Here is a 23,661-nt window from a genome sequence, read left to right as displayed (position 1 = left end):
GAAAGATTAAGGACCACAGATTAAGAATTCCTGCCTTATGGAAAATGGACAGATTTTATTGAATAGCAGTAGATTTAGAACTGAAATATCCTTAAGGTAGAAGTTTCCAAAAGATTCTAATAAGTTTCTAAAGGTTCTTAAGTTTGATTAAGTAAGATGGCACAGAAGAAGCAACTCATGTTGCCAGTCAAGTCGGACAGGGTCAGGGAGGGGTAAGGTTTTCTCTGTATCTTAAGGTTGTCACAATTCAGAGTTCCTTTTCTCAATAATTCCCTCAGACAAGTCTGTTTCCTTGGATCTACCATTTAAACTGTAGTTCATGACACCAATTGCTCTCCCTTCTGCATCCCTGTTCCTCTAAGCCTTTCCATTGCCTGGGAGGGAAGCTTATGCTGCATTAAGAAAGTAAAGCCAGAATCTCTGTGCGAGGTGTGGGAATTATAGCTCCCTCTTGAATCTTCTGTTGCCTCATTACAGGAAGGACAATTTCCTGTTTCCCCTTGCCCCTCATTTCTTGGGGCAAAGTGCCTTCTAATAGCTGTCTTTGTGATTCCACTGTAGCTTGGATAGGAAATTCGGTCGCTGTTCATAAGCATAATGTCTGTATCGGTAATTCGTGGCTCTCCATTTCAGAAAGCTCTATTGGTTGGATGCCTACCTGAATTGCCTCTCTGTCTCTGACCTTGATGGTCGATACCGCCGCAAGTTGGCCGAGCACTGTGTGGATGTCAACAATACTTTCTGCTTTGATCATCCCAGAGGAATTGCCCTTCACCCTCAATATGGGTATTGTCTCCCTGTAATCTTGGGCTCTTCTCTCATGCCCATATTCTGCCTCTGTCACCAAAAAGGCTGTTCACATAGTTATCTCAAGGCCAATATCTTGCTGGGATTTGTCTTCTGCTTTTCCTAACTGGTAAATGGTTTAGTTATAATGAATAGAAGCATGGCGTACTTAAATGACATTCATCAGCTGTTCTGTTTTCTTTGCCATGACATACCATTTCACTTTTCAAGTCACCTATTTTGGCTGCATGCAGAGAAAATGGTGGTTAAGGAAAAAAAACCAACAAAACACCCCACCTATACTGGACTCTCCATGTCAAATTCACTGAACTCCGCAGTTAATCATGTTCATTCTTGAGCATTTCCTATACATCATCCCTTTTTAGATTATTTTCTGTTAGTTCTCTTTCCTTTCTAAGAGACTCTGTAGACTCTATTTCTCTAATTGGAGAAGAGCTATGTCTTTTGGCTACTGACTTCTTTTGGCTTCAGGGACTGACCCTTTGTGTTGCTTCCAATAGGTATGTCTACTGGGCAGACTGGGCTTACCAAGCATACATTGGAAGAATAGGCATGGATGGAACAAATAAGTCTGTGATTATCTCTACCAAGATTGAGTGGCCCAATGGCATCACCATTGATTACACCAATGATCTACTCTACTGGGCAGATGCCCACCTGGGTTACATTGAGTACGTACATAAAACAGGATAAAGTAAACTGGGCAACTGTTTATCCTAAACACCAGGCCTTGTGTTGCTGCGTGTTATTCCCAGGTAGCTTCTAACTGGCCTGTGTGTGAGAAGTCACTCTGAAGTCATTTCTAACTACAACTGCCTATAAGCAATCCACTGAACTTTGTGGTTATGGTACAGTAGAAAGAGTATGAAAACTGAAGCCAGATATATCAGGTTTTTGTCCTGGTGCTTTCACTTTTTTTTTTCTCCATCTAGAAAATGGAGATAGTAGTCTATCTCCTAATATAGACATCTTAATTTCCTTATCCCTTTTAAGACCTTTTTGTTTTTATTATTTATTTATTTTTAAAGATTTTATTTATTTATTCATGAGAGACACAGAGAGAAAGGCAGAGACATAAGCAGAGGGAGAAGCAGGCTCCCTCCAGGGAGCCTGATGTGGGACTCTATCCCAGGACCCCCAGGACCCCCAGGATCATGCTCTGTGCCGAAGGCAGATGCTCAACCACTGAGCCACCCAGCGATCCCCAAAACTTTTATTTTTAAAATTGAGATATAATTGACCTATAACATTGGCCAAAAAGGTCTTGAAGTTTTCCTATGGCTTCTATAAGTTATGTCATATTTTGGAGAGCATTTTTAATATTGTACGGCTAACATCAAATTTCTTAGCTGCTAACTCACTCTGCCTCCTGTTTGAGTTTTAGGATCTACTCTAAAATTGTAAAATATTAAAATATTAGTATTTTGCCATAGACTCATAGTTATGAGTGAGCAAGACGTTGGAACCAGAAGGACTGGAAATCTGGCTGTGGATGCTCTGTGATATCTTGAAATCACAAAACCTCCTCTGGAATTTTATTTGTTTGGAAAAGTATTCATCAGTAGTGCCTAGGACATGGTTCATAGTAAATGTGCTGCCAGGTTAAGCAGAGGGAAGCCTGAAGGCCTATACCATATCAGTAGGTGACACTGAGAATCTAGGTATTTCCTAAGAACAGGTTATCCTCAGAAATGTTCATGAAGAGGCAAAATTCCAGCTTTATATTGCTATTCTCTGATTTTTGCAATGACTTAGGAAAAAAAAAAATGGTATCCCAAGGATATGGAATGGAGACCATTAATGTGAGAGGCTATAAGCCTGTAAAGAGCTGAACCAGCTGTATCTGTAGGAAAGCAGTCATGGTTAGGAATTAGGTATTGCTGAACTCCTGTGGCCATTCCTATTTTTTAAGCACGACTTTTTCAATTTTTGCTACTATGGTTCAGTTAAAATATGTTTTAAATTTAGTGTTTGTTTTAATTAGAGTCTAGGAGTTTGGGGGAGATCTGACTTCAGTTACCTCTAGAGGGTAGAATTTTATTAATTGATTTGTCCGTTTATCTATCCTTAAAGTCATTGGAAGAAAGGAGTTAGCTTGTTTGAGTGATGCTTTCTTCTTTCCCAGGTACTCTGATTTGGAGGGCCGCCATCGGCACACGGTATACGACAGAACACTGCCTCACCCCTTTGCTATTACCATTTTTGAAGACACTATTTATTGGACAGATTGGAATACAAGGACAGTTGAAAAGGGAAACAAATATGATGGATCAGATAGGATTATACTGGTGAACACAACACATAAACCATTTGACATCCATGTGTATCATCCATACAGGCAGCCATTTGGTGAGTATGTGAGTTAGAAGTTTAGCCCAGTTGATTTAGGTTCTCTGCATGCCATTCTTATTTCTTTAAGTATAAACTCCATGGTTTATAAAGAGAATGATGTTACTTGTTAATGTTTTCTACAAAACATGAGAAAACCTGCTAATAACTTTTCCCCCCTTAACACCTGGCTTATTCTTTGTTTTTAAAATTTGAATTCAATTTAGTTAACATATAGTATATTATTAGTCTCAGGCGTAGAATTTAGTTATTCATCAGTTGCATTTAACACCCAGTGCTCATAACATCAAGTGCCCTCCTTAGTGCCCATCACCCAGTTACCCCATCCCCCTCCAGCAACCCTCAGTTTGTTCCTATAGTTAAGAGTCTCTTGTGGTTTGCCTCCCTTTCTGTTTTCATCTTATTTTATTTTCCCTTCCCTTCCCCTATCTTCATGTTTCTTAAATTCCACATATGAGTGAAATCATATGGTATTTGTCTTTCTCTGACTTGTTTCGCTTAGCATAATACCCTTTAGTTCCATCCACATCATTGCAAATGGTAAAGTTTCATTCTTCTTGATGGCTGAGTAATATATACCACATCTTTTTTATCCATTCGTCTGTCAATGCACATCTGGGCTCTTTCCATAATTTGGCTATTGTGGACTTCACTGCTGTAAACATTGGGTAACTGGATGATGGGCATTAAGGAGGGCACATGATGTAATGAGCACTGGATGTTATATATGACTGATGAATCACTAAATTCTACCTCTGAAACTAATAATATACTATGTTAATTAAATTGAATTTTAAAAAAATAAAGTGGGTTAAAAATACTATGACATTTCACCCCTAAATATTTAAGAAAGCACCTTTGAAAATCAGGACATTTCCTATGTAACCACAATAAATTATAACACTTAAGAGATTAATAATCATTCCTTAATACCAAGATCAATCTGTTAAAATGACTGCTTTAAAGAAATGTTTAAAAGAAAATTACAATAATTATAAAACATCACGTTAAATGTCTTTGCATATGACATTTTGCGTGTTAAACATACGTTATACTTGTCATCTGGAAGGTAATAATGTTAAGAGCAACACAATGTCTCATAATATGTTTTTTTCCTTATGTGAACTTATACTCTTCATGTAGTTAAAGCCATTTCATGATTTATAGATAATCTAGCAAAGGTCTGGAATTTACTTTGTGGATAGAATGGATTTTGTGGGTCTGCTTTGTTGTGTTTTGTTAACAACATGATAAACTTGGAAGTAAGAAAAAATGAGAATTAGCAAAAGAAAGACATTCAGGGTTTTTTTTTTTCCTCTAGAAAGCTAATATTCGTGATATTATTTTAGCAAAATTTCCAGTTAGGGGCACCTGGTTGGTTCAGTTGGTAAAGCATGTGACTCTTGGATCTTGGGATCGTGAGTTTGAGCCCCATGTTGGGTGTAGTGTTTGCTTAATTTAAAAAAATAGACACACACACACACACACAGATATATATATATATACAGACACACATACACATAAATATATGTATCTATATATAAAAGTTCAAATTAATCTTCACCTCCAAATGGTGATAGAGAAAATTAGTAAAGATACCACATAGTTTATGTGTCCATCTTATTCTTGTCCATACTTATTAGAATGAAAGAATACAGAATCTTCTAGAAATTAAAACTGGTTCTGGGCACATGAATGTAAAATAAGTTTCCAACCTGCCCTCCAAAGACTTTGAGAAACACACCTTTTCTAGCCCAAAACACCAGTGGGTATACCTCACTTCTGGTAGCACATAGATCAGTTTTCTCAAAGCACAGCATTGCTTATACAGTTCTACCATCTGTCCTATTTATGAATATTTGTAAAAAGCATGAAATTTGGATAGATTTTTTTTTAAGATTGTATGTATTCATTCATGAGAGACACAGAAAGAGGCAGAGACATAGGTAGAGAAGGAAGCAGGTTCCCCTGGGGGAGCCCGATGTGGGACTTGATCCCAGGACTCTGGGATCATATCCTGAGCTGAAGACAGACGCTCAACCACTGAACCACCCAGGCGTCCCTGATTTTTCTTACTGAGAGGTGACTAATTTAATGAGGTGAGCAATGAGTTCACCTGTGCTTGGTATTCTAAGTGACTGTGTATTTTCCTTTTCCTAGTGAACAACCCCTGTGGTACCAACAATGGTGGCTGTTCGCACCTCTGCCTCATCAAAGCAGGAGGAAATGGATTCACCTGTGAGTGTCCAGATGACTTCCATACCCTCCGTATGGGTGACATGAACATCTGCCTGCCCAGGTGCTCCAGCACCCAATTCCTGTGTGCCAACAGTGAAAAGTAAGGCTCTCTCTTCCTTCACCCTACTGTCTTTCTACCCCCTTGGACAGACACACATTGAACTTTGAGGGTCCAGGGGATGGGAATTTCCTAATAAATTAATATTTTGGGGAATTAATGTGGTCCATTTGGAGTGCACCACGACTCTCAGTCTACAATCTCAAATAATTTCTTCCATGAATAGAAGCAATTTATTAACCAATGTATGCAACTATCTATCTCTGTAGAGAAGAAACTAGAAACTATGTGTTTCTGTTTCTAATAATTTGTCCTAGGTGTCAGGACCAAGGCTGTATATATGTACACTGAAAAATAACCCTCAATAGTGGTAGAATTTCTCTGAAAAAAGGACAGTATCCAAAATCTATAAAGAATTTATAAAACTCAATATCCAAAAAACAAGTAATCCAGTTAAAAAATGGGCAGAAGACATTTATAGACATTTTTATAAAGATGTCCAAATGGCTAATAGACACATGAAAAGATGCCTAACATCACTCATCATCAGGGAAATACAAACCAAAGCCATGATGACATACCACCTCACACCTGTCAAGAATGGCTAAAATTAACAACAACAGGAAATAACAGATGTTGGTGAGGATGTGGAGAAAGGGGAATCCTCTTGCACTGTTGGTGGGAATGCTAACTGGTGCAGCCACTGTGGAAAACTGTGTGGAGGTTCTTCAGAAAGTTAAAATTAGAACTACCTTCTGACCCAGAAATTACACTACTAGGTATTTACCCAAAAGATACAAAAATACTGATTTGAAGGGACACATGCACCCTGATGTTTATAGCAGCATTATCAACAATAGGGGCTCATATATATATGCTACATTTTCTTTATTCATCAGTCAATGGACATTTGAGCTCTTTCACTAATCTGGCTATTGTTGATATATATAATGTAATATTACTCAGCCATCAAAAAGAATGAAAATTTTGCCATTGGCAACTATGTGGCAGGAGCTAGAGGGTACCATGCTAAGCAAAATAAGTCAGAGAAAGACAAATACCGTATGATTTCACTCATATGAGGAATTTAAGAAAGCAAAACAGATGAACATATAGGAAGAGAAAAAAGAGAGGGAAACAAAACATAACAGACTCTTTACTGTAGAGAACAAACTGAGGGTTGCTGGAGGGGTGGGAGGTGGGGGATGGGCTTAATGGGTGATGGGGATTAAAGAGGGCTCTTGTTGTGTTGAGCACGGACTGTTATATGTAAGTGATGAATCACTAAATTCTACTCCTGAAACCAATAGTATGCTATATGTTAATTAACTAGAATTTAAATTAAAAATTAAAAAAAAAATAAAAAGAAAATAAAGGTTGAATTTCTTTGTCCTTCCCACTCATATGATGACCTAGCTTCTTAATTAACTCTTCCAGAGGATCCAGGAATTACACATTTAAATCCATTTTTGGTTATTTGTATCTGTTACAAAACATGGCCACAGATGATTTCCCTAGCAATGGTCATAGGCCATTGATGTCTAGGGGGAGTGAGTCAGAAAGTGAAGTCGGGGGGAGACATTAATACAAATCATAGCATTTAAGATTCAATGGCAGATTATTTTGATGATTAAATAAAATCTCTCCAGTGAAGAATCTAGCGTATATCTATCTTGACCTAGGCTGCCAATAAATGTAAGTGCCCTCTACCTTCGCAACCAATACCCATATGTCTGTTATGTCACCCCAACAGATATTCCCAACCAGTTCTTGCTACCAGAACCATAGCCTAAACACACACTCCCACTGTTTTCTGTGGCAGGAATTTAATCATTAGATCAAAGCATTTTTTCAGCCTGTATTTGAGTCTTAACAAATGTGTTCCATCTCGTCTAGTTATGTTTTCTCTGAAAATATGCTGCAGTAAAGGAACTTAGACCTATTATTACTTGGAATTCAGTTTTGACATCTTCTTTCCAGGTAGCCTCTACCACCTAGTGCTTTGCTAAGAGAAGTGCTGTATTTTCTGTGTGCAGGTGTATTCCTATTTGGTGGAAATGTGATGGACAGAGAGACTGCTCAGATGGCTCTGATGAACCAGTTCTTTGCCCACAGCGCTACTGCCGATTAGGCCAATTCCAATGCAAGGATGGCAACTGCACCAGCTCACACTTCCTGTGCAATGCTCACCAAGATTGCCCTGATGGGTCTGATGAAGACCAGATTCTTTGTGGTGTGTTGAATTGCTTTAATACCTTCTTTTGCCCACTTCTGTAGTAGATTGTATACAAGTGTGAATCTGTGGGGATTTTCTGCATGTCATAACCCTTAAACTGGTCCAAAGTCCTAGGAGAACAGTGAATAGTCCGTCCTATTTTTATAAAGTTCTTAAGATATACTAAGGTCTCTACGAGTCAAATGGTTAAGGTAGAAGGTCTGTGTTGGTGATTCTTTACCATGTGCTACACATAGCCTTCTTTGAGGGCTAAACGAGGGCTTCCTACTCTCATTTTAAGAATTCTCATGGGTGATATTTATTTGTGTTTTCATTTTTAAAAAGCCAAGAAAAAACCCTCTAAACTCAAAAACAACACATTAATAGCAACAAACACAAAGTTTGAAAAACATTGTCCATTGGGAGAATAGGGACAGGAGAAGGTGAATTTAGTAAGCTATCCGTGAGTCAGTCTTTAACACCCAATTCTGCCTGCAAGAAAAAGATATTTAAGAATTTAGGAGACAATAATAGTCAAAAGAATAACTGACCATGTAGTTGTACTGGTTGATAATAAGTGCAGTAGGACATAAGTCCTCTAAAAGGGAATTATGATCAGGCTCTCCAAGATCCATCAGAGTGTGTTAGGAGCTTCTGTCCCTAACACCTTGCAACCAAATGCCCCTATTTGCAGAGCATCACCGCTGCGAGTCCAATGAATGGCAGTGTGCCAACAAACGTTGCATCCCTGAAGCCTGGCGGTGTGACTCAGAGAACGACTGCGGTGATAACTCAGACGAAGATGTTTACAACTGTGCCAGCAGGATCTGCCAGCCGGGCTATTTTAAGTGTGCCAATAACCACTGCATCCCTCAGGACTGGAAGTGTGATGTGGACAATGACTGTGGAGACTACTCGGATGAGCCCATGCCCGAATGCAGTAAGTTCCTATGGGAGGGACGTGCAGGAGCAGAAGGCAACAGGGAGAACCTATGTGGGTTGAGAGAGGACATGGAAGCCCCTGCTTCAGTCCCATGGCACACTGCCTCTCGGCTCTCCCTGCTAAGTCTGGCACTACAAAACAAAGCAATAGCTGTGTAGGTTTGCAGATTCAACCCAACCCTGTTTCAAAAGGAGCTGATTCCTCCTCGCAATACCCTGGATATCCAACTCTCAAAAATACATGATAACAAGAACTTGTATTTTGTATGGCTCACACTTTCTCATTTGAGCCTCGGGGAATCACTGGGCAGTCCCTACTACCCATGCTACCAATTCCCATTTTCCAGATTAAAAAAACCAAGGCTTACATTAAGTAGTTGGTCACATTTCTATTTAGAGGTAGAGCTGACACCCAGATATTTTTTGGTTCGAGCCCAGTCCTCCTCCTCCCCTACCCCATCCCCCACCGTGATCATCCTATAACACAAATGGATAATACTGAATAGGGTGGAAACAAGATTCTCTGCTCTTGGTAAATAGATCAGACTTTAAACAGACCCATGTTGCCAGAATCAATCCAGTTGGTAACATGGTGATAATTGGTGATAATTGTTACTCTTGAGCACCACGTCCTTAATACAACAATGGGAAGATGTCTTTTGGACTGAGAATTCAGTTCTGACTTTGCTTTTTCCTCTCTTTCCAGTGAGCCACCGCTGTGACAACCATACAGAATTCAGCTGTAGGACGAACTACCGCTGTATCCCACAGTGGTCTGTGTGCAATGGTTTTGATGACTGCAGGGACAACAGTGATGAGCAAGGCTGTGGTAGGAAGGGCTGCAGGGGAGTGGGGCAGGGGCAAGGACACAGAAGTGCAGGTGCCATCTAGGAGATGAGAGTGTTTCCCATGTTCTCCTTCTGCTGACCTCTGAAAAAGCATCAACTATTGATTTTTCTAGTAACGTGTTACATTTTTGTAGCATTTAGAGGACTATTGGGGGAGTTTAATTTATATAATCTAAATGAAATCCCCTCCCAAAGGATGTTGTCATTGAGGAAGATGTTATTAAGGTATTAGGAACTCAATAAATTTCTCCTAAATGTAGAATCCTTATTCCCACTTGACAAGTTTAAATTCTCAAATTTTATAGATTGAAATTGATGGAAGGGGGCAGAGAAAAGATTTGATATCTATGTCTCAAAAGAATAATTCAAAATCAGAATCTTTTGTATTTGGAGATTTTCATATTCTGAATGTCCCTCTGTCCATATCATCTATTAGAAAGCTGTAAGTTACTTTGGCAACATACAAATAACTTAGGGACAAAAGGCTAAATGAATTAATAGAATCTGTCAGGATTAGCCATATATTTTAACTTGAAACCCGAAGGTCTGTGAGTGTATGTGTTAAGTTTAGTTGGAAGAGAGTAAGGATGATAATGGATTATGTTAACACTGAATTTAGTAAAACTGAATTTAATTAGCTAAAGGTAACGGGATGGAAATGTTCTATTTGCTGTTGGCATCACTTAATCTTCCTTTCCAGGTCTCTGTTGCAAATTAGAAGCCAGGTGTCAATTCATTTTTTGAGCAGTTTCTACAAAAAAAGAATGAATCTAGTTTAAAGCAGTTTAAGGTTTAAGTAGAATAGACTCAGGTTAGCCAACAGAGGAAGATTGACAGCAAATGCTCCTGACATTCCTCTCTCTGGGAGCTTTGAGAATATGGTAGCATAATTCTCAAATTGTCTCACGAGAAAGCCAGCGCTACCTTGGCATTTCTTGACCTCTGGCTTCTGAAGTCTTTGCAATGACTGTGCTTTGTAGAGGAGAGGACATGCAAACCTTCAGGGGAATTTCGCTGTAATAATCACCGGTGCATCCCTCTTCGCTGGAGGTGTGATGGGCACAATGACTGTGGAGATCACTCGGATGAAGAAAACTGTGGTGAGTGTTCAGGGTTCTACCACTTTAACATGTTACCAGACCTGTGATGTCTGTTATTTGTGCAAAATTCAGTTGTCTGTGCCATTCATCCTCCAGGGGTAGGATGACAAGGACCTGGTCACTCTTGCATTCTGCTGACGGGCACATTTCTATCTTTTCTTTGATTAAAGCAGAAGCATCTCCCTTTAAGATGCTTATAATGAAGTTTTGGGAGAAGGATGTTTACCCAAGAATATGTTTGGTTTATCGCATTTGTTTATATTTAACTTTTTTTTTTCTAAAAAGGATGTGAGGTGACTTGTAATAGAGGACAAATATAATAAGATAAAGAATAGAAAGAAAAAATTAGTACCAAGAGAAGTTGAGGAGGGAAAGGTGCTAACCCAAAGACCTTGCTTCTTAGGTGCTTGCCCCAAAATAGCCGAGGAAAGAGATCTTGTATTTAGGATTGTCGTCTCCCTCTGGAATAGCTGACTATTTTAGGAGGGCTAGTGGTTAAATGACAAGTCAGGTTTTAGTTCCTCTCTCCCAGTGAAGGTGAAGGTGCCAACTACAAGGAATTGGACAGCAAGGTCAAGGAAAGGAAACCAAAGTTTTGGATCACGTCAAACTGGATACTCCGTTCTGAATAACTGGATGTATTTTGAAAGCAACTTTAATGAGACCCTGCCCTGAACATATGTCATTGATTTTTGATATATGTCAATTTTTGATAGACTAATATGGAATACATTCTTCTTTTAAGTAGGCTCCACACCCATTGTGAAGCTTGAGCTCACAACCCCAAGATCAAGAGTTTCATGCTGTACCACCTGGGCCAGCCAGGTGCCTTGTAATATGGAACACAATCTAACTTTAGTCACTTTTTAGGAGTAAGAAGTGATTGCCATTTTCCATATGCAATTGAGAGACTCAGGATGCTGATTACACCTGCAAATATCAATTGGCACAACACAAAAGTGTGATCCAGTGGAATTTTAGATTTGATAAAGTTCATGTTTAATCCTATAGAAGGTTATCTAGTCTATCATAAAATCAGCAATCATGTTAAGATTAAATCACCTCTGGACAAAACTCGTAATAAAGGCCATTTATTACATTGTTAACATTGAGGTAGAAGATCTAGTTTTGAAGGACAGGCGGTCTGCCCACCTAAGCAAATTGCTAGGACTTGGGACACAGGAGTGCATGGCACCCTGAGGGTACTCAGGCCAACTCACGAGTCTGTCTCCTGTGTCTGATTCCTCGTTCCCCCTGATGGCTGTGTGGCTTTCCTTTGCAGTCCCCCGGGAGTGCTCAGAAAGTGAGTTTCGATGTGATGATCAAAGCTGCATTCCCTCTCGATGGGTCTGTGACCATACCAACGACTGTGGCGACAACTCAGATGAGCGGGACTGTGGTAACTGTCAGAACTCCTTTAGAGGCTTAGCGTGGGGTGTAGTACTAGTGTCAGCGTATTTGACGGGAGAAAGGACTTCATGTGAGAGTTCATATTCTTTTTTTTTTTTTTAAGAGTAAAACAATTTCTGTGTCATTTATGTAATATATAAACCTTAGCATGACACAGTACCCTCTGCTCTGTATTTTCTATGCTTTATTCTTAACTTATAGCTGTCTTGATTAATAATAGAAGAAAATGGCAAGAGATTTTTAAAAATCTCATTTTAACTTAAATATTTCTTAGGAGCAGACTTTAATCTGTGTTGTCCTTATAAGCAACAACAACAAAAACATTCATTTTTCCTACTGTTCCCCAGAAAGTGGCCCTGAGGGACACCATGGCTCCCTGGTGTAGAGGTCAGGGCATTAGAATAGAAATCATAAACCCCAAGTGATTTTTATAGCTCTTTACTCATGAAGGGTTGGGTCTGGAAATCCAGATTTCTGAGAAAAAGCTGGAGATTATTTAATAAAGGAGAGATAAGTACTTCCATCTCCATATGTTGAATGGGGGAACTTTACTCATTTGCTAACCACAAGTTGTGCATTTGTGGTAAGCCAGTCACAGGATGTGGATAAGAATGTGATGAAGTATTTACTATATTTCATGGGCCTGAGAATGAGAAGGTCTGCTGGAATGACAGTATTTTCTCTTCAGAGATGAAGACCTGCCAACCTGGATATTTTCAGTGTCAGAGTGGACACTGTGTGTCTGAGCAAGTGAAATGTGATGGAACTGCTGACTGTCTGGACGCCTCCGATGAAGCCACCTGTCGTAAGTTTATAGGCACCCATGGTACTGTTTATCTGAAATATGTGGACATGGCCTTTTAGACCCCACCTCTCCATCAGCCACCACCTTTTAGATGAAAAGGCTCTAGGGATTTTCCACGTAGTGTTCATTGGTAATTATCAGTTCCCCTGGGTCTGAGTTGCCACACCCAGAGAGTTCCTCAGTCATTCAAGTGCATTTCATTCTCAATATTTTAAGGAGAGAATATATTAAATATCTGTGCTAACAAAAATACTTACATATTATTGCCTGTCATACAAATCATTCATTGAAAAAAAACCCCGCAGGTAACAAGTATATTCGAGCAATGTATAAAGGGGTATCAAGAACTTGGAATGGGTATTAGAACATACTGAGTTTATAGCATTAACATTTTTCCAAATTGTGTGATGGCATTTAAAAAAGTTTAAAAATGAAGGTCAATATGATCATTCACATTTTAGTCTTTATGAATCACTAAATAAATAAATAAATATTAATTGTTATTATCTATGATGGATGTTATTAATGATGTGGTTGCCACATCTTAAAACCTATTTTCGAAGAAACTATATAAATGGATGGTGGGTAAAGCCAGTGCTGACACAGCTGAAGAGTGCCCTTGCCTAAAAAGAGAAAGTCCAGCACTATCCATGGAATGACTGATGTCTTTGAAAACTGGGATTGGATAACTGTTGTTAAGAAGTATTCCATCATAATTTCAGACAGTGTAAGGCAACAGTACATCTTGAATAAGGAAGGGCAGGCTAGAATGGAAAGAGCTAATGGACAAATAGCAGGCTAACTTTCCAGAACAAGTAGCTTTTTCTAATAATTTGAATATGCTTTCTCTCCACCAACAGCCACTCGCTTCCCCAATGGTGCATATTGCTCAGCTACTATGTTCGAATGTAAAAATCACGTTTGTGTCAGGTCATCTTGGAAATGTGATGGTGACGATGACTGTGGCGACGGTTCTGATGAAGAACTTCACCTGTGCTGTAAGAGGGAGACAAAGGGCGGGTATGGGAGTGGTGTCATCTGGCGAAATCTCAACATTTCTTGTATGGAGCATGTGATGCCAGAGGGCAGTTGGACAATTTCTGAATACTGGATGTATGAGCATCATCAGTGTGATTTTACTTGGTCTTCTTCCCCAGTTTGCTATTTGGAACATGGGATGTTAGGTAAACATTCCTCCCTGTTCATTTTTAGCCCAAGGATTTGACAAAAATCCTGTGTCAGTATTTCCTTCTCTACAGATAACATTAATTAGGGTACATTATATTTTCACAGTGGTGTCTCCACATTTTTCTTGCCATTTCTTTTTTTGGTAGGAACTAACCATGTTTTGCTTTGCTTGACGGGTCTTGAAAGATATCTTAAGCCTGTATAACGTTCAGAGAAGTCCTTAGGAAGTTGCTCCCTCTTTGGGATAAAGTGCCTACAGCCACATTGAAAAGTGGAGAGGCAGAGACACAGCCACAATGAAAAGTGACCAGCACTGGTTTATAATGTTGCACATCTTTCACAGAAAAGTATTCTTGCAACAGTTCTATTAACAATACTTCTAAGAATCAGCTCTTGGATCTGACTTTTTCCCCTCAACTGACCTTATCACAAGTTTCTCCTTTTGCTCCTGTGTATGGTGCAAAAGCAGAAGGAAAATCAAGCAGCCAAACTTTTCCATGTGGAAGAACACACATGTGTGTCGAGTTCATGCAATTCCTGGTATGTGCACAGAGGGCTGTGCCCTGGTACCAAACAAGTAAGGGACCTGGGTTCTACCTTTAGGTGCCTCATAGGTGCAGAAGCATCAGCTAGAAGTTTATCTCTGGACAACAAGATGAGTCAGGGTTTGATTGTGAAATAGTGACTTTAAACATAAGAGGTGAGGGAATTCGGGAAGGAAAGTCTGTCATGGTGTGAAACTTCATACTCTGGAGGGTCAGAGGAGCAAACAGTGGCCTCCTTACTATTAGGATAAGAGTTCATGTTTGGTCCTGCCAGCCTCTCCAGTCTCATAGCTTGTCATCGTCCCTCTCATTCCATGTTCTGGCTACAGAGACTTTGATTCAGGTCCAAAACCTGCTATGCTCCTTCCTGACTCACTTCCCAAGTGAAGCCTTTTCTGATCCTCCTCCCCTTGATCTATATCCGGTCTCCCCAGTGGATGCTATTACAGCAGGTCCAGTTTGTGGCTCTTTTCACAGTTGCCATTGAACAGTTAATTTGCAGAGTCTGTTTCTCTGATAAAATGAAAGTTCTATGAGGACAAGGACTATGCCTTTCTTGTTCTGCATTGTACTGGTTCCTAGCACAGTGCTGTGGTGTGTGCTTGATACTCAGGATGTATTTGTCGATTGGTTAATTGAATGAACATATGAATGGATGAATGGAGCCAACCTAATGCTGGCATGGGAGCATTTTAGATACCTTATGTTCTACTCTTAACTTGTACTTTTGTTTTTCCATCTTTACTTTCAGTGGATGTGTCCTGTGAGTCTCCAAACCGGTTCCGATGTGACAATAATCGCTGTATTTATAAGCATGAGCTGTGCAACCATGTGGATGACTGTGGAGATGGGAGCGATGAGAGAGAGGAGCAGTGTAAGCAAAAGTGCAAAAGAAAGAAAAACTAAGGGCCCCCAGAGTTGTCTGCAGCTTGCAAAATGTACCTCTGGGATTTCAGTTTTTTCTGTAGAGGCTTGAACTGTATCTATGATGGCAGATCTCTGTTGACAACTGTTTACAGACCGCATAAACACACAATGTAACTCCAATGCATCTCTCCCCTGCTTATTCCTGTTTCATTTGAGCAAGTCCCCTAATTTTTTAGTCTCTGTTTAAGTATTCAAAAAGGGTTTTTGGAGAAAATTGAGGACAAACACTAAATACTAGTTGCCTCACGCTTCACAAATTAACGGTTTATTTATTTTCAAAAACGAGGTTTGGTCACTTTTCAGCCTAGAGATACTAATTGTTAATCTAGGCATATGAACTTCTTAATGCCCAGCTGAAAAGATCACATTAAATAAGACAGCGCTGGTGTTAACAGAGCTAGTCTTACATGCATCTTTAAAATGGAAATTAATTTCACAGAAGAGAAAAATAATGGATTATTTTAAGATAGGAGTTTCAAACTGGTTGCATTTAACGTTTCAGATATTGAAAAAAACCTGTGCTTTCCCACTGTGAGAATGTTTTAAGATCTATCCATTGAAGGGGAGAGTTGATTAATTTTTTGGGTAATTTACCTAGAGAAAAGTCATGAGGAAAATGATTTCCCTTGACTCCAATTACTTTTTTCTCTAAAAGGATACTATTTGGGAAAATTTAGACAAATGGCTAATATTTCTCTTTTCCATTCTTTGTATTGATGTGACCTTAGAATGCTCACTACCAGCTCTCCTACTAGAAGGGACTGTTTTAAGTATTTTTTGGTTTTTGGGCAAGGTAAACTTATGATTATAACATTGCTCGTATGTTTACTTGAGGCATAACACAAAAGGATGAAAACCCAGAAATAAAATATTTTTAGAATTTTGAGCAGGTTTCCCCTTCTCCCCTTCTCTTTCCATTTCCTTTATTACTGTTGCCATTTTTTTATGGAGCCAGACAATTATTGCATGTGGTCAAATCTGACAGTGGCTAAAAGGGGCGGTAAACTTACTCTTCCCAAAGAGTAGGATGCTACTCAAAGGAATCATTACTTACCTTCACAACAGACAAACCACAGCATTTAAATGGCTTGAAGTAGCAGGGATTGAATTTTTTTTTCAAGATTTATTTATTTGAGAGAGAGCACGAGGCAGAGAGAGGCAGAGGGAGATAGAAACCCCAGCAGATACAGTGCTCGGCACAGAGCCCAATGTAGGGCTCGATCTCACAACCCTGAGGTCATGACCTTAGCTGAAACCAAGAGTTAGATGCCCAACCATCTGAGCCACCCAAGCGCCCGGTAGCAGAGGTTGATTTAAAGTTTGAGGATGAGGCAATTCTCCTTTGTCCTATAATGATGCCAACTGCAACACATAGTCTTTGAGGTTGCTGAGGCAGAAGGAGGCACACAGATTCTTAATTTCCTGGGCATGGAAGTGCTAGATCTCGCTTGTGCTTGTGGTCCTTTGGTTGGAATTGGCCACATGGCCCCAGTCTAACTGCAAGGGAGACTGTAGAGAAGTACATGGATGTTTAATGAATACCAGTGGTTTCTACCACAATTACCCTTGTGTCACTAAAAATCCGTTCACAATTTTCTTTCCATGCATAGAACACCCTGAACCTGTCTATAGGGGACATGACTGAGATCCATTCAGTAATTGAAATCCAGGAGCTCTGGATGATAGGCTGTAGTCCTGCTGTCAATTGCAGATTGGGTTCCTCTGGGTCTGAAGAAACATAAACTAATAAACAAGTTTTATTTATGCCCCTCTGCCCCCAATAGATTGTGGTGGATCGGGGAAAGTATAATGGAAATAAAGATTTCAGGATGCCCGGGTGGCTCAGCAATTGAGCATCTGCCTTTGGCTCAGGGCGTGATCCTGGGGTCTGGCATCAAGTCCCATATTGGGTCCCTTGCTGGGAGCCTGCTTCTCCCTCTGCCTGTCTCTTCCTCTCTCTGTGTGTCTCTCATGAATAAATAAATAAAATCTTTTAAAAAAAAAAAAAAGAAAGATTCCCATTGGGCAAGAAAGAATTAGAGACTCATGGAATTCACTAATCAGTAACAGTTCTGAGGTACCAAGGGGCACAGGTGCCACAGGCGTCGGGCAGGCCTGATTTATGCCTGTTGCCCTGGTGGAATTATTACCGGTGCCCTTTTACTCTCAAAAGCAAATCAAGGTGGAGAGTAAACTATATGGTTACCTTATGCGGACATTGTGAAGACCACTACAGTGGGGAGTGGAGGAGATTCACTGAAGAGGTCAGGACTCCATTCCGGAGGAGTGACTCTGTCTATTGGCCCTGCTTGTCTCTGACTCCACCCTTTGGGAGTGTTTCCTTGTCTTTTTTTTACTCTTCAACTGAAGACAGGGCAGGAGAATTAAGCCCTTTTTAAGAGCTGCACAGCTTTCAACCAGTCCCTGCTTATAAAACGTTGGGGGCCCAAGGCTTTTTTAGAATTCTAGTCACAGTATTTTGATTCATTTGGTCATATGTTTCTGTTGAAATTGAGCAGACTTTTCATCCATTTGATTCCAGTCAGTTCTAAAAGTCAATAACCTCACCTAGTGTTTCTTTTGTGACAATTTTTGAACCTGCTTTATTTCTTTGCTTTGTTTTCCTTGCATCTTTGTCTCAACCAATCATCAGTTACATTCAGGCCACCTAGAAATATAGATGGGTAGTCATTTCATCCAACTCAGAGGTTCACTGGGTATTTGTATCTCAAAGCCTTCTAAATTCAGAAATAGAATCTTACTGTTTGGCATCTAAATGCAGTCAGCTTCTCCCACACATCAAATTTCTGGACTTTCTTTTATTTCATTTCTGCTTATAAATCAACTGGTTCTACCCTGAGTTTTCCTCTGTCTTATACTACCTTGCCAAACTCTGGTAATGGGAAGCAGTGCACACTACTAACATTCTGTTTTCTCACCTGTTTTCCCTAGATTGACGTGTTCAATAAGCAAGTGTGGTCTGCATTCCAATTTTTCCAAAGCGGCACTTTTACCTAATGCGTTGCCTTTGCATAGTATGGGTCTCCATCTCTCCTGTCTCCAATATGCTTTTCCTCATTGCTTGCCTCCTGACTGTGAAGGCAGTGCCAAATAATTTAGGTTTTTATTTTGGAAGTACCTTACATATATACTATATACTATTCAGAATAATTATTCAGTATAGTATAATGAATAGTATACTATTATACTATTCTGAACTATAATACTAACCCTGCTCCCAACACATTTCAAACTCTCAGTGGTGGAACCTAGTGAAGACTTACTTCTCACCCTGGTAAAGGCCAGTGCAGGTTGCCCAGCCTCTCCATCTTATAACTAGGCCACCCGAAACACATGGGTTCCAAAGTTGCCAAAGCAGGGAGACACAGGGGCTTTAATTGCTTCAGTCCAGAGACGACATATATGGCTTCCTACTCATCACCCATCGGCCAGAACTAGCCACATGATCCCAAAAAACCTGCAAGGGGGACTGGGAAATGTGGAAAAGCACAAGCTTATTTGTGAGCAGTTAATCGTCTGCCACAGAGGGAAGCATCTTGTTCCACAGAAAAGAAAGTTTTGACTTTTACTTTAACTTTTGTTCTTAAATTACAGGTTTAGCTTCGACTTCTAGACCTTGTACAGAAAATGAATTTAAGTGTAGCAATGGACATTGCATTTCACAGCATCTTGTATGTGATGATGTCGATGACTGTGGTGACCATTTTGATGAAACGGGTTGCAGTAAGTAAATATTTATTTTTGTATTTCATTGTAGTAACTCAGCTGTACCTAATAAAAGCATGCAATAACATCAAGTAGATGATAACCATGTATTTCTCTTTGTGCTCTGAACTGCAGTCAAGCCTATAGCTACCTGTTATTGAGCATTTACTCTACACCAGACATTGTGCTAAACACTGAATATGTGCTGAGCATGGATCATCTCATTTTATCCTTGTAACAATCCTATGAGCTGGGTATTATTTTCTCTCTCAATTTTTTTTAAGATTTCTTATTCATAAAAAATAAAAGATTTCTTATTCATTAGAGAGAGAAAGAGAGCACACAGAGAAGGAAGGACAGAGGGAGAGGAAGAGAGTAACCCAAGCAGACTCCATGCTAAGTGCAGAGCCTGACATGGGGCTCGATCCTATGATCCTGAGATCATGGCCTGAGCTGAAACCAAGAGTCAGACTGCACCACCCAGGCACCCCTAAGTTTCTTTTTAATAAGGAAACTCTCCTACAGGTGTGAAAAAATTGCATGTCTTTTTGCCATCCAGAGGCTGAGTAAGGATTTGAACTCTGATCTACCTAACTCCAGAGCACCTCCTCCCAGTTAACTAGGTGCCTCCCAGCATCTTAAAGCTATGTATTTTGTTTTTGTCTGTATATTTTTTCACTTTAAGCCAAATGCAGTATCCTTTGGCACTTAGGGGAAAAGCTTCTAAGGGGAATTAATAAAGATGAGGATGTCACAGGGTACCTCGGGAGAAACATTTATTTTTATTTTTAAAGCAGAAGGAGGACTTTGTGTAGGAAAAGAATGATGAACACAATCAAGAGGTGCTTCTAGTTCAATATTATGATGGAAATGTCAGAATGACATGTTAATAATTCACACCTTTTTAGTCTTTCAGAGCTCTTATGAAATCCTTGCACATATATTATCTAATTTGTCACTCAAGCAAACCCCATTGGGTTGCTATTATTATGTCTATCTGTATAATACATCTCAGAGAACTTAAGGAAGTTGCTTGAGGTCATACAGAGTGGCAGAGGCAGAATTTAAATAGTCTTGTGACTCCAGATGAGGAGAGCTGGCCTCTAGTTTCCTCTGCCATGAGCTGTGCCTCTTTGGGCATCAACTGACCTCTCCTGGCCTCAGTTTCTTCATAGGAAAAAAAAAAGTTCTTCAAACTCTAGGAGCCCATGACTTAGTCATCTTAGTTAGCTTCACACATTTTCCACTTCTTGGGCTTTAATCGCTTTTTTCTTGAGACATTCCAAGGATTTCTTGGCAGCTTTTCTCCTGTGTGAGTTGCAAACGAAGATAACTGGTCATAAATGCATTGATTTGCCCTTTATTTCACACACTTTCCTAGTGGGGCCTAGAATTTTTGACATAGTAATGTGACTTGGTTAAATATTTTAAAAAGCATGAACATGACAGGGTTTGCAAAACTCGGTGTTAGATTTGAGTTCTGGTGCTGAGGCTGATAAGTGAACTGTTCCAGGAGTTTGGAGTATTTTCTAGTTGGGCTTGGGTCAAACATTAGTTCCTCTTTTAGTTGACATTTAAAAAGCTTACAATTGGCTACAGTACTTTTAATTCAAATGACATTTGATTAAAAGCTGGGTTTATTTAAAGAAAATAAATGGCATAGATATTAATTTAGGTACAGAAGGAGCATTTCTTTTTGGGTATTAAGTGAGTATGTGATAGCAAATCAGTCTTACTGCTGTGGGTCAAGAATTTGAGACATAGAATTCTTATTCAAAATTCCAGTTCTTGGGTGCTTGGGTGGCTCCGTTGGTTAAACATCTGCCTTCAGCTCAGGTCATTTATCCTTGTAACAATCCTATGATTGTTCAATCCTATGATTATCCTTGTAACAATCCTATGATTGTTACCCTGTCCCAGGGTTTTGGGATCAAGTCCCACATCAGTCTTCCTGCTCAGCAGGGAGTCTACTTCAAGAAGGGAGCCTGCTTCTCCCTCTCCTTCTGCCCCTCTGCTCTGTTTGTGCGCTCTTTTGATCTCTCTCAAATTAGTTAAATACCAGTTCTTGGGTGCTACTAATCCACTGCCTTTTCTTTTCTCTTCTTTTCTTGCCCTTCTCTTCTTTTCATTTTAAACAGGATTGAGTGTTCAGGGCATATGTTTGCTTTTAAAGAGTATTTTAAGATCAGGAAAGGAGAGACATTACTATTTTTAGAGTGTCATATGTTTGCATATATCTGTTGTTTGTGGATTAAGATGGTGATCATTACTGAAAGAAGTTATAAGTTCCTCACTTGAGGAAGAATCTTAAAATGTTATAAGGCTTCTGCTCTTGTTTGAAGGACTCTTGCTTCATAGAGTATAAGTCACTCAGGGGAGCAGTTGGTCCAGAAATGTTTACCTTCTGGACCATTTAGTCATGTTATAGATTTTATACGTAGGAGGAGATTATAGAGTCTAATTATACACATGAGACTGAAAGAGATTATGTAACTGGTTTAAGACTATCCAAATTAATAAAAACACGTCACATTTATTAACATTGTAGAGGAGACATCACTACCAGCCTTACAGAAATTTAAAAGATAATAAGGGAACACTATGAGAAACTTTGTCAATAAATTGGACAACTTAGGTGAAATGGTCAAATTCTTAGAAAACAACGAAACTGTCCTGGAAGAAATAAAAAATCTGAATAGACTTATTTAGTAATGTGTAATTCTTAAGAGCTAAACTAAGGTTTTCAAGTATATAGCTTTGAAGTATAAACTCCAGGGGCAGCATTTCACTGAATGCTATTGTGCTATTTTGTGGTTATTTTTCTTTTTTGAAACTCAATGTTTTTAGTATATTTAAACCACATAAGTGGTCATCATACCCTTAAGGGACTCTCATTTCCTACTGTAGGAGACCGATAAATATAAATCTATTTTGCTTCGGAAGAATTGAACCAGGAGATACTACAGTCTCCTGGGCTCAAACATGGCTTTGACAGATATTGACAGAGATAAGAACTCAGGGCACTTATGAACAATGAAGTATGAGGATGAAATCTGAGCTGTTAAAAGTCTGCCCTGGAGTATCTGGACCCCAGAACAGCAGGGATAACAAAGGTTATTCGTACTATTCATATTCAACTATTGTTGAATTTTTTTTTAGATTATGAAAGCTATAAAGTCCAGAAAACATATTAATATTAAAAGTAAAATCACTTGAATCCCATAAACTAAAAGAGAACTAGTCTTAAGTTTGATGTACCTTGGTTGTCTTTTTTGTGCATAGATGTGCAAAAATCATTTAATATTAAAAAATTCAAAGATATATTCGATCTTTAGCATAAAAGACTTATCCTCCGTTTTTGTTATAGACATTTTCCATGTCAAAGTATCATTTGAGAGGTCCTGGGTGGCTCAGTGGTTGAGTGTCTGCCTTTGGCTCAGGTTGTGATCCCAGGGTCCTGGGATGGAGTCCCTCATCAGGTTCCCTGCAAGGGAGCCTGCTTCTCCCTCTGCCTATGTCTGCCTCTCTCTCTCTGTGTCTCTCATAAGTAAATAAATAAAATCTTAAAAAAAAAAGTATCATTTGAAATCATGAATTTGAATGATTGCCTAGCAGTCCCTCATGTAGATAATCATAATTCATTGATTGTAAGATGCATGTTTATTTTCACATTTAAATGTCTCTGAAACAAGGATCATTCTTCAATTGATAATTTGCCACAGTGTAAGTTCCACAGTTTTTCTATTTTAGCATTACATAAAATGGTGCATCAATAGAGTCTAATGGTGTCTTACTTAGATTTGATAAAATAGAGTAAACCATATTGTTCAAATTGTTTTCAAAATTTTATCAACAATTTATAATCCTTACATATAAATCATACTGCACATTTTTTCTTTTTGAAGGAAAATTTATTAACATGGAATAACTGGATAACAGAGTATGAATATTTTTAAAGTCCTTGGTTCATACATGTTACTGCAAAATTTCTTTCCATGTATGCCACCCATGGTTCTTAGAGTAGTTGTATGATTTATGACTGTATGCATTTTACTGTGCCCTAACACTTGATATATATGTATACACATATCTCAACTGGTCTTCTTATAAATTTATAATTTCCTATTTGTTATGTTGCTCTAAACTGTATCAGTGTCCTTTATTACACATCTAATAGGATATATATTACATGTATTATTTTTATATTATATATCTTTATATATAATATATATATATATGTTTATGGAGCAGATGGTTCAGTTGTAAAGAGCCCCTGACTTCATGGTTCTGGACTCTGGAATTAGATGCCCTGGGAAGCCTAGCAGTGCTGAATATAGGGAAGATTGCCTCAAGGATCTAACATTATATACAATTGTATAAATGGCATCTAGTCCATTACCAGATATCTGAGTACAAAGGCCTTCGGTTCTCTACAAAGACTTATGGAAAGAGGTTATCTTGAGATGTCGTATAATATACATCTCAGGTGGGTTTGATAGGTGG

At 39.0% G+C, this 23,661-nt stretch overlaps 1 protein-coding gene across 1 annotated transcript in view; it reads left to right on the top strand.

Annotated features, from left to right (window-relative positions):
* Nucleotides 1-23,661, top strand: part of LRP2 (LDL receptor related protein 2) — a 198,132-nt gene that overhangs the window by 150,397 nt on the left and 24,074 nt on the right. Inside the window, exons 52-64 of the mRNA XM_072751869.1 lie at nucleotides 634-786; nucleotides 1,308-1,478; nucleotides 2,933-3,156; nucleotides 5,317-5,494; nucleotides 7,489-7,685; nucleotides 8,362-8,607; nucleotides 9,316-9,438; nucleotides 10,438-10,557; nucleotides 11,840-11,956; nucleotides 12,656-12,772; nucleotides 13,633-13,770; nucleotides 15,257-15,379; nucleotides 19,048-19,176. Coding sequence (XP_072607970.1) covers nucleotides 634-786; nucleotides 1,308-1,478; nucleotides 2,933-3,156; nucleotides 5,317-5,494; nucleotides 7,489-7,685; nucleotides 8,362-8,607; nucleotides 9,316-9,438; nucleotides 10,438-10,557; nucleotides 11,840-11,956; nucleotides 12,656-12,772; nucleotides 13,633-13,770; nucleotides 15,257-15,379; nucleotides 19,048-19,176 — 2,036 coding nt within the window. The remainder of the gene's footprint in view (nucleotides 1-633; nucleotides 787-1,307; nucleotides 1,479-2,932; nucleotides 3,157-5,316; nucleotides 5,495-7,488; nucleotides 7,686-8,361; nucleotides 8,608-9,315; nucleotides 9,439-10,437; nucleotides 10,558-11,839; nucleotides 11,957-12,655; nucleotides 12,773-13,632; nucleotides 13,771-15,256; nucleotides 15,380-19,047; nucleotides 19,177-23,661) is intronic.

The sequence above is a fragment of the Vulpes vulpes genome, chromosome 3 (genome assembly GCF_048418805.1).
Source record: "Vulpes vulpes isolate BD-2025 chromosome 3, VulVul3, whole genome shotgun sequence".
Taxonomy (NCBI): domain Eukaryota; kingdom Metazoa; phylum Chordata; class Mammalia; order Carnivora; family Canidae; genus Vulpes; species Vulpes vulpes.
Note: the sequence above shows the minus strand (reverse complement) of the source record. Positions and strands in the feature narration are given on the sequence as shown.